Source organism: Pezoporus wallicus, unplaced genomic scaffold (genome assembly GCF_028554395.1).
Source record: "Pezoporus wallicus isolate ANWC-B61680 ecotype Strahan unplaced genomic scaffold, APGP_CSIRO_Pwel_v1 contig_8143, whole genome shotgun sequence".
NCBI lineage: Eukaryota > Metazoa > Chordata > Aves > Psittaciformes > Psittacidae > Pezoporus > Pezoporus wallicus.
The window spans coordinates 340,812-356,751 of NW_026636259.1; the positions used below are offsets into that span (position 1 = coordinate 340,812).

The 15,940-nt window shown below is 44.8% G+C and overlaps 1 protein-coding gene across 1 annotated transcript; it reads right to left on the reverse strand.

The window, feature by feature from the left end:
• Positions 1-176: 176 nt before the first annotated feature.
• On the reverse strand, positions 177-14,168 carry TMEM248 (transmembrane protein 248). The gene is made up of 7 exons (XM_057399500.1): positions 14,155-14,168; positions 5,626-5,800; positions 4,545-4,830; positions 3,155-3,305; positions 2,224-2,407; positions 1,613-1,756; positions 177-842 (listed from the first exon to the last, which is right to left on the reverse strand). Exons 2-7 carry the CDS (start codon positions 5,782-5,784, stop codon positions 822-824), a joined length of 945 nt encoding a protein of 314 aa, XP_057255483.1. The 5' UTR covers positions 5,785-5,800; positions 14,155-14,168; the 3' UTR covers positions 177-821.
• Between the last annotated feature and the right edge of the window lie 1,772 nt (positions 14,169-15,940).

The following is a 15,940-nucleotide window of genomic DNA, read 5'->3' on the forward strand; positions in this document are numbered from 1 at the left end:
CTGGTGGTGAGGGCTGCGGATGGGAGCTCAAGTGGAAAGCTTTCAGGTAGTCTCGATGCTGACCGGCTCTCTGGCATTCAGCAAGCCAAAGGAAACAAAAAGAATGACAAAGATCAAGAACAAACTAATCAGACTTCATACTTGCCAGTAAGAAACATTTTAAAATGGGACTTCACTTCCTTTTTACTATGAATAAAAGCACAAGTTTGTCCTAAATACAGCACTATTAAAATGTGAATATGTACTTCTTTGTTTCCAAAAGAAAAAAAGTATCTAAAACCTTGATATCGTTTCTTGCAAGCAAGGAGCAAACGGAAGAAAGTATTAGGCCACACAAACACACATTTAATTCATGTAGTAGATTGGTGGCACTGGAAATGCAGTATTCTATCAAAGGTGCATACTTGTTTCGAACACACTGTACATATCATTGGGCAAAAAAAACCAACAAAGATCTGTTGGTCTGTTTGAGACACTTGCAAAGGCATCTTAACCTGCCCAGATGCAGCTAGACAAAAATATCTTGCTCTGACTATATGTAGCCATATCACTAAAGATATCTACACAAACATTCGGCTATGTCCACAGGTAAAGACTGAACGGTTCCGGCCGCACTGCAATGCGGAACAAGTGCATCATCCCACCTATTCTGAATATACCTTTATAAATATGTACAAATCAATTACAGGCACTTGAAATGTCTTTGGTTGGAATAAACCAACATTGCAAGATAATGTATTCACAGAGTGTTAAGACCCAGTCCGGGTTCAGCAGGCAATGATTTCGGTTCTCAGTCATTCTCAGTCAAAGGAGAGGATGGATTATGCTTCTGACAAAGCAACCTAAACAAAAGGGAAAGAAAACATCTCATTAAACTCAGATTCTTAATCCTGTGACAGTGATAGTACTTATCTCCATGCAGCTGGCATATCTGTCCTTGCCTTTCCAAAGAACCTTGAAAAGTCGCACTTGGAAAGGAGATCAAAGCGAGTCTGAAGGTGTTTTGTACTTTGCATGATCAATTAAACAAAGCCCTAAAACCTAAGAAAGAAACTAAAAACAAAACCAAACCCCCCGGCTTATACTACAAAATATCATTATGATCAAAAGGTGCCAACACATTCACGATTTAATATATTCATATTTAATCCATCAAGCAAAGTGCAGGTCTCCAGCACAGTACTGAATAAGGGCTGTTCCAACGGCTTTGCCATTGTTTTAACTGAATTCTGATTAACAACTGTTAGAATCAGGTATCATGTTTTATTCAGTTTTCAATCTGCTGTGATAAGAAATGAAACTACTCCATACCATCTAGTCAATACTTCATTTAAAACAGTGCAAGTAACACAGAGGAGTTGCATTACAGCACTTACTGAACTGCAATAATCCACTTTTGTAGGAGAGGAATTGAACTCAGAGGATCTACACAGCACACATACGTATTTTGTGGCACCCATCTGTAGTGTCCACAACGAAACGCCCATGTCTCTTTGAAAGGGAATTAAATCTACGTCTCCAGAGATAAGAGAAACCAGGCTGTACTATGTAAAAAAGGAGGTTTCCCATGTTTCCTTATCTGAGTCAGTATTTTGTCATTACACAGACTCACCTTCTCAGAGCAGAATTCTGTATTGCTCTGCCTCAGTTTGCTTGGTCTGCCTTTAATAACTGCATAGCAGAACATGGTAATCACCATCACAAAAAGAAAGTAACTGGTATGCATGAGATGCAGGTTTATTAGAGAGCGATCGTCCTGCACAGAGAAGTAAAACCACTTACTGACAATGCATCAACAGCTGGCATTTTATATTAAAGCAGTAATTATCAGAGCAACAAAGAAATTACTTCATGAATCAACTTTCTCCCCTTGATGCAGCTGGCAGAGTAATGGAAGCAACTCCTAATCGCGGCACAAAGAGCCAAAACGTTCCTTATGCTCAACATTCATAGTAGAGATCTCTTCCCATATACTGGAAGTGTCTTTTGCCAAATGATTTCAAAACATAGATGTTAGCTGATAAAAGCTGATGCACATGGAGGTTACGAGAAGACCATCACACCCTCCAGGTGTAAAGCACATCTAACTCTGTCCCAGCCCTCACACTACAGGATAAACCAGCCTCGAGTGTGACTGGTTTAGGACATGAACAGAACCATATGCAGCTAAACCAGAGCTAAGCATTTATACAACATGACACAGAAAACCACCCCAGCACTTACATCTGGAACTATAACCGTCAGTTTGGGGTTTAAAGCGTGATACACTTTCCCGATTGCTCCTTTGTAACACCAGAAAGGGTTATAATCTTGTGCATATTTTGTATTAGAGTCTCTTGCTGTGGTGAAGATCTTGTACCAGAGCGTGGCATTGCTGTATGTCTCAGGAACACAATGTGGTGGCTGACTGCATTAAAACCAGAAAGAGTTAGCACTCTAATTGCCATTCTCCATGTTCAGCAAGAATAACGTTTAGAACTCAGTCAAGCAGCACAAAACATGGGTTTAGTTTGGACTTCTCAAAACAAGAACAAACCCCAAAGCTTAACCAAAAAAGTGTCTAAAAACCATATGGTTCCTGTACTAAGATCAGAATTTAACTGCATGTTGTTTCAGTAAGTCAACCTCCCACAGCTGAAGTGGAACAACACCGGGTTTCATAAGGCTTCCCGAACTCATCTGGTGGCTTTCCAGGTCGTATTGAATAGTGGCAGTGAGTCTAGAGAAGACAAAGGGAAACTATTCTGATAAAGGTCTGTACCTGCTGGGGTATGTGGCTTTGCTACCATTTGGCTTACGTTGATCTCTCAGCAGGGAACAGTTAAAAACCCTTAGTGTCCAGCCTTAGCTCTCACACAAGTTGGTGAAACCAAACTATAGGGCATCTTCCTCAAATAGTCACAGATCCTTTTGTTCCCAGTGACATTTAAATCACCTTTTGAAAGGCAGGGACTACAGCTCAAAACATCCACAGAGAAATCCAGTGTTGCCAAAAGAGAGCAAGAGTCTCAAGGTTTCTACTGCGGGGAGGAGGGCACGTACATCATTTCCAGTCAATGCTAAAGCTCATGAGGAAGTAACAACCTCAGAGAAACAGCTCAGGAATTAATCACCCAGTAATGAGCCTATGAAAGAGCGTTTAAAATGCACTTACACTGTGACAGGAAACACATTGCTGGCTGCTGTCACAGTCATGCAGGTGGTGAACACAACCTGCTCGCAGTGGCCGTGAAGAACGCAGTCATCGGAATTCCAGGCAGCCGGCAGGGTGAACGTAATATTTATCTCCTCATGGGATTCTCTGCCTTTGAGAAAGAGAGAAGGAAAGCTGGGTTTCATTCACAAAAGTATCTGAGCAACGATCACTAGGATAAGGACAACACGCAAATGACTAAGGCAGCAACCATCACCCTGAATCTGTGCCTCTGAAGTCATCCAGGATCTTTGCTATCAACAAAGAGAGCAAAAAGGAAGTTAAAAACCACACCAAGCTACAAAAATCCCCGCTGTTGGTCTTTGTAACCTCTCCTGCCTCAGAAGAAATGGGGTCATTGAGCTCCTCGCAGCAATGAAAACCTCACTGTTTCTAAGTGAATTCATGCATGGTTGGAGAACTGTATTAGAAAGTAAATCACAGATCTGCAGCCTTCCTCCTCCCAAAGACTTTGTTCCACACTTGCTTTTGCTGATGCTTACTTTTCAAATTGGAGATATTCCTGTAGACAGAAAGGTGCAGATTAAACAATGTACATGAACTCCTTGTGGATATATCCACACTGAAAATAAATCCAGGCTACCAGAAATGGAACTTGCATTTGATAGCTCTTAAAGCAGCAGCAAAATATCAGCAACAAAATAGAGTAACACAGATTTACAGCTATGGCAAATGTCTCTTCACAGGTCTCTGAGGCTCAACACACCTTCAGGCAGGAATATAAAATGCAACCCTGGTAAAAGCTAAAACTCAATGAGGTTCTATTACTGATTTCTACTGATTTCCTACAGTCTCCTGTCAAAACTTGCTTGTGGGCAGCCACACAGCAGATCGATCTCTTCACATCAAAGAAACAGTAACCATCTTATTTGTTGCTGTTTGTAATATGAAAGCTTATTCATGTATGCATTTTAAACTCTATTTTGTTAGACAACATAGTACTTGATCTCGAATGTATGCACATTAATACCTTTAAAATGTGAGTTAAGGACTTGCAGATGTATCACGATACAACTGAAGATAGTCACTGCAGAAGCTTTTGCTGCTTGGATTTTTGTTGGCTTAAAAATTACCTTCCATTGTCAATAAGTTAATCATTTAAAGCTGCAAAGGCTAATCTCAGCATACCTGCAGGTTCTTTTCCATTCTGAATGCAGGGAAAAGTGTTTCTAGCAAACAAGTGAAGGGCTCTATAGAGGAATATACTCACAATGAATCTGGAAACATATATACGTTCTAAGCAAAGATTGATCTCACAATACCAAGCTGGTGAATTTTTACAGGATTATATAGTTAGCATGCCAATGCATAAAGGTCAAGTCTCACATACCTGAGAGTCCAATTTGGTGTCCAAAAATGGTGGAACTTAGATGTGTGACATTGCGAGAATACCCGCCGAACGGCCTGAGTGGGTCCAGTGTCAACGTGATGGTAACAGAGATGTTTATTGGACCAGAGTCCTCAAGAGTCTGTGGAGACTGTGTGGAAGATCTCGCCTGGCCACTAGTCACAGTACTCTCTGGAGTTGTGGTATCATTGATGAGATGCTTTAAGGTTTCATTCTCAGATATACAGAAGTCCAAATCATTAAATCTCAGGAGGAAGGTATTCCAGTCCTTAAGACAAACATGAAGATTTCAACCAGATCAGCACGTTAACTGTTGGCTCACCCTTCTCTAGAGCAGTGCAGATCTTGCTGCTACCATCCCATCTGCGCTTCCAAGCCATTGAACAGAATTACACGGCTCACAAAGCAGCACAAACACCACCATCGCAATCTCAACAAGCTGTTTACAGGAGTCAGAGGCATTCAATCCCAGCCACTGCCTGACCGCTGCTCAGTGCAGCAGCAGAACGTCCTTTAAACTACAACAGGAAGGTGCTGACTCGGTCTGTTCTCTCCACACTCAGGCTATGAGCAGTTTCTAGCAAGGTTTCCCTCATTAGGGAACAGTACTATTAGATAATACTTGATGCCCCATCCCTTGCAGCGTTCAAGGCCAGGTTGGACAGGGTTTGAGCAACCTGCTCTAGTGGAAGGTGTTCCTGCTCATGGCAGGGGTTGGAACTGGATGAGCTTTAAGGTCCCTTCCCAACCTAAACCATTCCATGATAAGGAAGTTTCACAAACAAACTAGCTGACATGACAGAGTAAGAAATGCTTCTAGCTGTAGTAAAGATCCATGTCAGATGGTTCTGCTTTGTCCTTGAAATAAAAGACTATTCAAATATTCATATCAATAACCTCTTTCCTTAAGGAATTAGAGGCAAGTATAAATGAAGGCAATCTCCCATTACACTCTGCACGCTCCCACGTTATTGTGGGGTGAAAATCCCACCTCATTCGCTTTGGGCATGTTGTTCAACTCAGTATTCCCACTGTTTAGCTCAGGAAAACTTGCTGTACCTACCTCAGTCATTTCTGGTGACTTGATCTCCTTGATCTTGAAGAAGTAGCCCAGTGTCAGAAAAGCTATTGCCATAGCACTTACACTGATCATAAAGACCACAAGCGGAGGTCGACTGCTGATGTAAACCTTCAGGTTCTCCAACAAGTTTATGTAGAACATTATTCTGATTGCTCACCTGAAAGCAAAGAACATTACAGCAGAGTGACTGGGCTGTGTGTGGGATGGGGTAGGGGTTGGTACATGTAAGAGGGAAGTCTGGCACTGAACCATGGGCTCATATACTAAAACGAGATTCAATTTCATGACTCTGTATTGTTCACTGAACACAGTGAGCCTTAAAGAAAGCCCAAATCAAAACATGCTCCACATCACCTCCTCAGCACCTGAAACTGCCAACTCAGAATAGACTTGAAGACAACTTCTAGCACAGCCAAATATTAAGCAATAAACCCAGCTCTTTCCTTTCCCCCCACACAAAAGCAGGATATGCACTGCTACACCTTAATTCCAGTAATATTTGAATTTATCAAGTTACAGCGTGGATGGAGTTGCAATGCAACCCAGAAATCAAACTTTCTGTGTCCTTGTATACACTTTCAAAACTGAGGTTGAAGCCTTAGAGCTCCTTCTTCACCCTGTCCCTAGTCCCAGATGTGTCTACCTTCAAACTGGGAGCAGAGAAGCAGCTCAACATTTTAGGCTTCTGCACCAGAACCCTGTGGTCAGAATCAGCTAAAAACTGCATTGGAATGCAGGCTGGAAACCTTCTTTATGAGATTCCTGCAGGATATAGAACATTAAATGTTATACTTTGCCTGATTCCCCTTCGGAATGCTCACTTGCAGAGCAGAAACACTCAACCTCAGTTTGCTTCATCAGCTTCCCCACCGCCACTCACTCACAAGTCCAGTGTTAAAGGGCAGCCTTGAGGCATCTACTTCAGGAGCTTCACATGGAAGGAACCTCAAGCAAAGCTCTTCTCTTTGTCTTACCTAAAAATCCTGGTTGAAAAGGCTTTTAAACCCCAATTAAACTAGAAAAGGGAGACCTTAGAGCAGTGCTGCTTAAACCCAAATCCATAGGAAAAGGCAGACTTCAGGACTAGCATCTAAAGAGTTCAGCACTTCAACGGTTAATGTTTGAGCACTCACACAGATCTGATAACATTTAATTAAGTCAAGGACACTGCTCCCTGCAGGTCTGGGTGATTCTCATTTACTAGAAGCACACGTCACTTACAGCCCAGATGTAGCCTGGCTGAGGAGGGGTAAGAGGATGAGAGGGGCAGGTTTGGGAAAGAGGGCAAGGGAGAGAGTGATCTTTGATCTAGTGATTTAAAAGAAAGCAAGGGAAGGGAAAAGGCCAAGCTTTCAGACAAAGCCTTTTTCAGATCCTACAATGATCACAACTTTGTGTCTATCCAAGATTTTACTGGCAGAAATGCTTCCATTGTTCCTAACAGAAGGAATATTGTCAAAACCTGCAAAACTGCCCAAAGAGGAGAAAATTCAACTCCCTGAGAAGGGAGCCAAGGTCCTGTGGCAATAACCCAGCACTGAGCTGCGCTTGCTGACTTTCCCCCTCTTGTCCCCACACACCTACTTGCTCTCCTTGGTGAAATGTGCTGAACCAGTGCTCTCTCCAGAGCACAAGATCACCTCCTGGGTGTACTGTATTGCACCATCAACTGTCTTTCATTCGCTCTGCAAAGACCAGGGAAGCCAGCAACTTTTCCTCAGCAAGAATGGGTGCTAACCATCTCTTTACACAAACACACTTGTGTCTGTGTCATGGTTTAAGACCAGCTGGTAACTCAGAACCGTGCAGCCACTCGCTCCCCTCCTTTCTTCCCCCCCTGCTCCCAGAGGGATGAGGAGGAGAATCGAATATAACTCCCATAGATTGAGATAAGAACAGTCCAGCAATTAAGGTACAATACAAAACCACTACTGCTACCATCAATAGTAATAACAATAAAGGAAATAACAAGGGAAAATAATACAATTGCTCACCACCCGCCGACCAATACCCAGCCCAACCTGAGCAGCGATCTTGGCCTCCCAGGTAACTCCCCCCAGTTTCTATACTGGGCATGACGTGATGTGGTGTGGAATACCCCTTGGGTTAGTTTGGGTCAGGTGTCCTGTCTCTGCTTCTTCCTGGCTTCCCCTCCTCCCTGGCAGAGCATGAGACTGAAAAATCCTTGATCAGAGTAAACATTACTGAGCAGCAACTAAAACCATCGGTGTTATCAGTGCTGTTCCCAGGCTGAAAGTCAAAAGCAGAGCACTGCACCAGCTACTAAGGAGGAGAAAAATGACTGCTACTGCTGAACCCAGGACAGACTGAGAGTGAAACACACAGTGCAGAGGAAGGATGGAGAAGGAGGGAAGCAAAGGTGATATAAATACATGCCTTACCTTAACTTCTATCTCTGTCCAAGACCAGCTGCGCTACGGCCAAACAGGCCAGGGAAAGGTAAAAGGCGGCAGGAGAGGGAAAGGGAACACTGGTGCTGGTTAGCATCATGCCGAGTACAACCCGTGCTTCTGCTTCCTATCTTGTCACTGGCAGCTAATTCCTTAAATGAGCCCTAGTTAAAAACGCCAAACACTCCATCTAGAAGCATTGGAGACACATGTTGAGATGGAAAAAGATCAAAAGATAAACCAAAAGCAGAGTTGTGTTCAGTGCTCCCTTCTGGATTTCCTTTGGAAAATAACAACACAGATGCAGGCTTTATTACAGCATTTAATCAAAGCTGAATGTCACCCGCAGCATATACAGCACTGTGATTCCTTTTTAAAGGGGCTTCCAACAGCTCCATTAGCATGCTTGTTTACCACAGGGGCTAAAATCAGCTGTAAAACTGGATGTGCTGAAAAGCGTACCTATAAAAATATTTGGGTTAATATCTTTATGTAAGAGATCACCAGCTTTTAAGTGCTGCTTGCTTAATAGGCTCCCATAACTCACAGGCTTTGAAAGCAATTAGGAAATGCTATAAGCTGCAATTTCCGAAGTGTAATGTGCCTTTTGAGCATTTGTGAGAGAAAAGGGAACAACTGTGGATTTCAGTGCTAGAGCTGATGTGAAAATAGCAGTAAGACATGGCTGGTGCAAAGCAGGACCAAGAGGAACGTTTCCACCCTGCTGCCTGCTGAACTCCTGCTTTTTTCATGGAATAACGTGCTTAAATAACACTAATTATCAAAGAACATGTGAATCAGATCAGTGCATGGAAATGAAAACGTGCATTCCCACTAGATTTAAGGGTTTGGTTAATGCTCCTCTCACTTCAACTCCTCCTTTCTATTAGGAGCTGTTAGCAACCCCCTCTACTGAACTCTGGTGACATCCCCTCTGCAGGCCTGCATCTAGGTCTGGGGCAACAGCACAAGAAGGATGGGGAGCTGTTGGAGTGAGTCCAGAGGAGGCCATGGAGCTGCTGCGAGGGCTGGAGAGCTGGGCTGGGTCAGCCTGGAGAAGGCTCCTGAAGGGGAGACCTTAGAGCAGCTCCAGTGCCTAAAGAGGCTGCAAGAAACCTGAAGAGGGGCTTTGGACAAGTGCCTGTAGGGACAGGCCAAGGGGAATGGCTTTAACCTGCCCGAGAGGAGACTGAGATGAGCTCTTAGGCAGAAGCTCTTCCCTGTGAGGGTGCTGAGGCGCTGGCACAGGGTGCCCAGAGAAGCTGTGGCTGCCCCATCCCTGGCAGTGCTCAAGGCCAGGTTGGACACAGGGGCTTGGAGCAAGCTGCTCTAGTGGGAGGTGTCCCTGCCCGTGGCAGGGGTTGGAGCTGGATGAGCTTTAAGGTCCCTTCAACCCAAACCAGGCTGGGATTCTAGGAAATGCTGTTCTTCTCCCAGCTCTAGCTGTAACTAACAACTTCCCCTGGATAAATGAATACCTAATGAATATCATCTAAATTTTCATTTCTTTTTCACCCCGTTTAAAAAACAACAAAAGGACCTGACTCTATTGGCAGGTCAGAAAGCGAGATCAGGTTTCACTTTTTTAGCTAGATAAATAATGTAGGAAGCAGCTCTAATAACCGCTGCGGCCTTTCTGCACTCCGGCTCAGCCTTTTCATACTGGTGCAATAAAAATCTTCACAGTCAGCCTAACAAGGAGCTCAAGCACAACAGGAAGAATGAAAACTGCCAGCCTGGAACATCGGCTTCCAACTCCAAAGTAATTGCTTGGTATTGAGGTGTGTTCATCAAGACCAAATGCCGCGGTCAGGCAGAGTAAGAGCTGATGGTACTCACCAGGAAGCACTCAACAAGCACCAGGGAGGTATCATGCTCTTAAATCAGGCCCTACAAGCTACGGAAATGGTGTTATACAGTTAAAAAGATACAAATGGGGAAGGATGGAAAGGCACAACAGTTCATATGTCAGAGTTCCAGGCAAACACAGAATGGGGGAGCCTAAAAAGTCACTTATAGGAAGACTCCCTAAAGTGTAGAGTAAAACAGCCCAAGACCGTGCACAGCAACCTTAAAGAAGTAACATTTTCAATCCCTGCTCATTTCTATATGAAAGCACAGAGAAAAGGTAACTTCTGAAACAGACCTATGAGGTTTCCAACAAATAAGGAAAATCAGGCAGTCTATTGCAAAGACCGAAAAATCAACGCAGTCAATCATAGCAGAAGTATTAAATTCCCATTTCAGGGCTCAACAGCACAGGAACTAATTCCTAACATCAATTTAAAAGATGTCTGCTGTCCTAAAACAAGTATTAAAAGTAAAACTGCAGTTGCCAAAAGGAAAAGAACCTCAAACCCTGGAGTTCAAAGAGGTCAAAGCAAACGTCTGGCAATCTTTATGTGTATCTTGCTGTAACGACAACTACCATCTTTCCACTAGAAAGCTTAGAACAATGTAATTTCCTTACAAATATTTCCCTTTCTTGTCATGGATGCAACATCTAGAGGGGTTTAAATAGCAATAAATACTGAAACATCTTAAGGAATGAAACCGCAGGTGGAAGAGAAGGATGGGAGGCCGGCACTAACCCATCCCAACAGCATTCCATTAAGACCTCACATGTTTTCTAAGCCTGACCATCCTATTGCCCATAATGATGTTTAATCTTAACTGTGCAGCTCAGTTCGTTTGTAAATCAATTCTGTCTTCAAAGATACCCCATTACCAGCAGCACAACAGGGGTTAGGAAATTGGTCAGATCAGGGTTAACTATTTGGTATGAAAATAACATGCCAGGTAAACACTCATAAACACAACTGAACCAAAGGATGATTTTCTTAGCAAGCCATCCAGAAATAACATGCAAACAAAGCCACAGTGTCGATCTCAGACTAAAGTGCCTCTCATTTAACAACAGTAAACAGCAGCGGGTACCAAAAATATCTCCAATTTGGTTTTCTTCTCTTCAAATGAACCTGATGTCTAACACCTAAACCACTAAAATAGTACAGCAAAACTGAACACAGTTGTGCTAGCTGTGAAGCTGGGATGGGTACAGGGACCAGCACTCTTCAACATCTTTGTCAGTGACACGGACAGTGGGATTAGTGCACCCTCAGCCTCAGTTTGCTGATGACACCGAGTTGTACGGTGCAGTCGACATGCTGGAGGGATGGGATCCAGAAGGACCTGGACAGGCTGGAGAGGTGGGACTATGCAAACCTTATAATGTTCAACAAGGCCAAGTGCAAGGTCCTACGCCTGGGTCAGGGCAATCCCAAGCACAAATAGAGGCTGGGCAGAGACTGGATGGAGCAGCCATGAGAAGAAGGACTTGGGGGTGTGGAGTGATGAGAAGCTCCCCATGACCCAGCAGTGTGTGCTTGGAGCCCAATAACCACTCATGTCCTGGGCTGCATCCCCAGAGCAGGACCAGCAGGTCAAAGGAGGGCATTTATATTCAAGTGTTCATATTCACTTTTGTATACAAGAGCTCTGGCTTGGGCATTTTTAAATCCTTCCATCTTCTGCAAACTAAACCAATGACTTCCAACATGACTTATCATCATCTAATGTGGATTACAGCAAAAGATACAATATTAGATGCCAGGACTTTAAAGTTGCATTAAAAATTGCTCTTCTGGTTACTGCTGCTTAGCAGGAGAGCCTGGGAGAGGAAGGCAAAAGTATTTGTGTTTGTAAGATCCATCAAGGTTCTATAGGAAATTAAATCCTGCATTTACCATACTGACAACAGCCAAACCAGCGCAGTTCACAGACTTGACTCAAGAAGTATTAAAAGCCTCAGGAACAGTTTAATAATCGGAAACTGGTTTAGTGGCCAAGTGAAGGAGGTTAATCGTTGACTTCATTAAACTACCCATTGAGGAATGTGGTACCGAATCCAGCAAGGTACAGAAAAATGCCAGGAAAAGGCTCTTCAGACTAATGGAAAGTGTTGCTGGAATGAGAACTGTGAGGAGACAGAGATGCAGACAGACACACAGCTTGAATCACAAGCAGAAAATGACTGACAAGCGGAGGAAATGGCAGCTTCAGTGGGAACAGCAAAATAAGAGCTCTGGATGCAGACAGAAGGTAACATTGGCTGTGTAAGAGAAGCAGGAAAACAGCCAGAGGCTGTGAAGGAGAAAATACCAAGAGCAGCAAAACCGACTGAAATGAGAGACTTGGGCAATAGCTGAAATATGAAATATTACCCTCTCTGAACACTCGAACCCCTGTTAAAAGAAACAGGACTTTCATTTCCTTAGCCCAAACTCACCTAAGTAAGTACAGTCTGCATTTCCCAGATGGATAATTAACAAAACCTCATGTGCCAGGACAGACGCAAGCTTTCTTCCAAAGTAAAACCCAGGAGTGCCGAGTTTGGAATCAGCTTTAGTCACAGGTCAGAATGGTCTCCTCAAAGAAACTAAACTCCCAACACTGCCTTGCTTTTGGCAAGGGGACATTTGGGAAAAGCAGCAACATTCTGACACCAATAACTTCGGTGAATGCTTAGTTTAAAGCTCATTTGATAAATCAGCTTCATGTCTATGGAATGGTATTTAACAAAGACAATAAAGCTGACCACAGCTCAGAGCTGCAGGAGCTGTCAGGGAGTGTTTAAGGAGGAAGCTGCACTCCCCAGCACGCTGTCCCGAGGTGATGGACGTGCCAGCCTCCTGGCTCTCACCGGATGCATCCGGCTCACACAAAGGACACCGAGGTCTGTTTGTTGGTGCCCTCAGATGTTCCTCTCTCCTGACAAGAGCACTTTGTGTTATCAGGCGGCATTTCAAGCTCTTGTCTTTCAAGTGGGGCAGAAGAATGACGTTCCACTGGCCTGAGCCACTCCTCAGACCACAGGAGGTAACAAAGCTACTAAGGTCTTAACCCCCTTCGATTAAATCTAGGGTTGAAGATCAGCCTCGGAGGCACAATTCAATGTTATCTCTGCTCCCTCTGCCTAAGTTATCACCTCTCCTGCAGACCTGCTGGCCAGAAGCTGGGTGTCAGCTTATTCCCAGAGACCAAAGGAAAAGCAGGTGGATGGAAGCGGCAGCAGCTCACAAGATGAACTTGGAGCCATTTTGTATGTCCAGCTTGGATGCAAAAGGATTAGTGCACATGTCCTATAACTCAAACATATATAGAAGTGCATTAATGATTTACCACAACAGGCCTTCATCCCTGTGAGGGTGCTGAGGCGCTGGCACAGGGTGCCCAGAGAAGCTGTGGCTGCCCCATCCCTGGCAGTGCTCAAGGCCAGGTTGGACACAGGGGCTTGGAGCAAGCTGCTCTAGTGGAAGGGGTCCCTGACAGTGACAGGGGTTGTAACTGGATGAGCTTTAAGGTCCCAAACCAGTCTGGGATCCTGTGTTATCCTTTTAACCCCACAACTTTCCAGAAGGTGGATGAGGATGTGCCATGGATCCTCTGTGAACTCCTATCTAGACTCAACGCCTGTCTAACAGTGCAAATTAACCCCTGTAATTACACCACGCAAACAAACTTCCCCGGAGAAGACAAGCCCTTAAAAAGCAAACGAAGGGAAAGTGGAAGCACCAAAACTGCTTTGGAGCTCTGAGCTGCCCCGTTCTGCTGGCGTTTCCTTGTGCCCCTACCTGCGCTTGCCATACCCGGTTCGCAGGTACCATTCGGCTTCAGCAGCCATGTTCTAGGCATGATGCACCAGAAATTCCACTATTGGAAACATCAATTTCAGGCATTCAGACGAGTTAAATCAAAAGAGTAAAAGCCACAAAACACGGATGCGAAGGGAAAAGCAAAGAACCAAGGAAGGAATCGCTGTTCAGAAAGGAAACACGTTTGGCGCTACCGGAATCACTCTTCCGCGCTGCTCCCCCCCGGTACGAGGCCGCACGCACCCCGACAGCCTTATTTACACGAAATATGAAGTAAATAACGAAGCTAAACTGACGCTGAACCGCATGGGCCAAGCCCGCCCGCCCGCCACACCGCACCCGGTGCCCCGTACCCCGGCCAGCACGGCCGAGGAGGAGGAGGAGGAAGAGGAACCCGACCCACCCGGCCCCGCCAGCCCCCAGAGCCACCCCGGTCCGTGCCTTACCGGAGCCGCAGCGGATGGCGGCGCGGAAGGGACAAAACTGCTGCGAGGGAGGAGCCGGCGGCGGGCGCGGAACAGCCCCGAGCGGGTACCAGTGATACCGGGAGATAAAGGGTTAACACTGTGCCTGCTTGCTTAAGCAGTCGCTGCGCTTGGTGAAGCACAACCGTAGGAGGCAAAGTTGCTAGAACGGTGAAGCAGAACTGTAGGAGATAAGATTCATAGCTCAACATTTAGGACGTTCTTGGTTAAAGAGGATCCATAGAAGGAAAAGGAACAAAAGATAGCCAGAGTAACAAAACTTACAAACTTGACAAGTTTCTGCTTTAAGATACATAAAACCGGCTATTACCGAACCTGAGGTTTGGAGAGGAGCCGAAACCCTGTTGAGTCTGCAAGAGGGTACTCACGGTGATGAAGAGGAACTACAGGCCTTCATCCTCATGACCCCCTAACGACCACCACCAGGAGGCACTGTGCGGGCGCACCAATGGGACAAATGCCAGAAAACTAATTATAATACTAGATGGGAATATTATTACTATATTATATATTATTATATGCAATATAAATTAATTGAGTGGCAAAGGAGGGGTGCGCATGCTTTTGGAGAAGCAATCCCCGTGCGCCTCAGCGCTGAAGAAAAGCATGCCTACTTTACAACTCTAACGAGTTGTGGAGTCTATCCGCTTATCACCAAGGGCTGGGGACAGGCTGGAAAGGGGAGCTTGGGGGCTGCGAGATGCCCAGCACCCGCTCCTGCATCCCTTAGGGTCACCTCCTCCCTCCATTCCCCCTTCTCTCCACTAAAAACTATCCAAAACTTTGGGGTTTTACCTTAAAAAACAGATGGAATTTGTTAGGGGAGGTGTGAGGCATGTGGTTAACGGTGGTGGTGGTGGAATGCTAGCAGCAGAGACAGTGGCTATGTGACATACTCCAATGAAAGGCAATGAAATTCCCAGCCCACCAGCATCCCCAGTTGTAGCCATTTACTCCACTGTTACCACTAGAGCAAGGGCAGCTGCAATTCAGAGCCAAGGTCCCCTCTCTGCAACCCACAGCAGTTCAACACACTGGAAGAAAAGCATCCCTAAGCATTTGCAATAGTGGCGGTACCTTGGAAGCAGTAGTTACATGAAGGTAGAAAGGTGAGGAATGGGTTTGTCTTCAGAGAGAGCCACTAACTTCCTCAGTTAGTGCTTGGAAGGCAGAAGCAGCATTCCCAACGCACATGTGGCAAGCCTCAAGACACTTAAACAACAAATCATACACCAAAGCCCTTGTACAGTTTAATGAACCAGTCCTCCTTTAAAATATATGTACTACAGCAAAATGAAAAAGGAGTTCACATGCAAGGTAGCTTACAATGATTCTGATTCCTAGCAATGAGCTGCACAAGCTTTCAGTAATACTGAACTAGTAGTGGGCTGTTGAAAACAAGTGATTTTTGATGCCGTGGCTGTCACCAAAGCGCAGCAGCTGCTGTGAATTCCAATTCACTAAGGCAGCATTTCACTTAAACTCTCTGGGTTACAAGTAACTTGTCCATAGATACTATTCCATAACATTTTACATCACTAGTGGCTCTTGCTGTATCTCACCCTGAATTGCCTCTGGGACTAGAGCATCAAGAGCAGCAGTGCCTGGTCCCAAGCGGTATGGGGGTTGCCATTCTGAATGGTTAACCCTGGAATGGCACTCTGCAGTTACTACTAGAGCAACTGAACTACTTTTATGCAAGACAACATCCCCGTTTTACCTACAGGCAGGTCATTTGTCTAATAAA

Excerpts from the sequence above, each read along its gene's own strand:
- TMEM248 (XM_057399500.1), bottom strand. The coding sequence starts at position 5,784 with ATGTTCTACATAAACTTGTTGGAGAACCTGAAGGTTTACATCAGCAGT. Across the intron at positions 4,831-5,625 it reads AGTCACCAGAAATGACTGAG|GACTGGAATACCTTCCTCCT; the intron begins GTAGGTACAGCA and ends GTTTGTCTTAAG. Across the intron at positions 3,306-4,544 it reads ACACCAAATTGGACTCTCAG|GCAGAGAATCCCATGAGGAG; the intron begins GTATGTGAGACT and ends TCTTTCTCAAAG.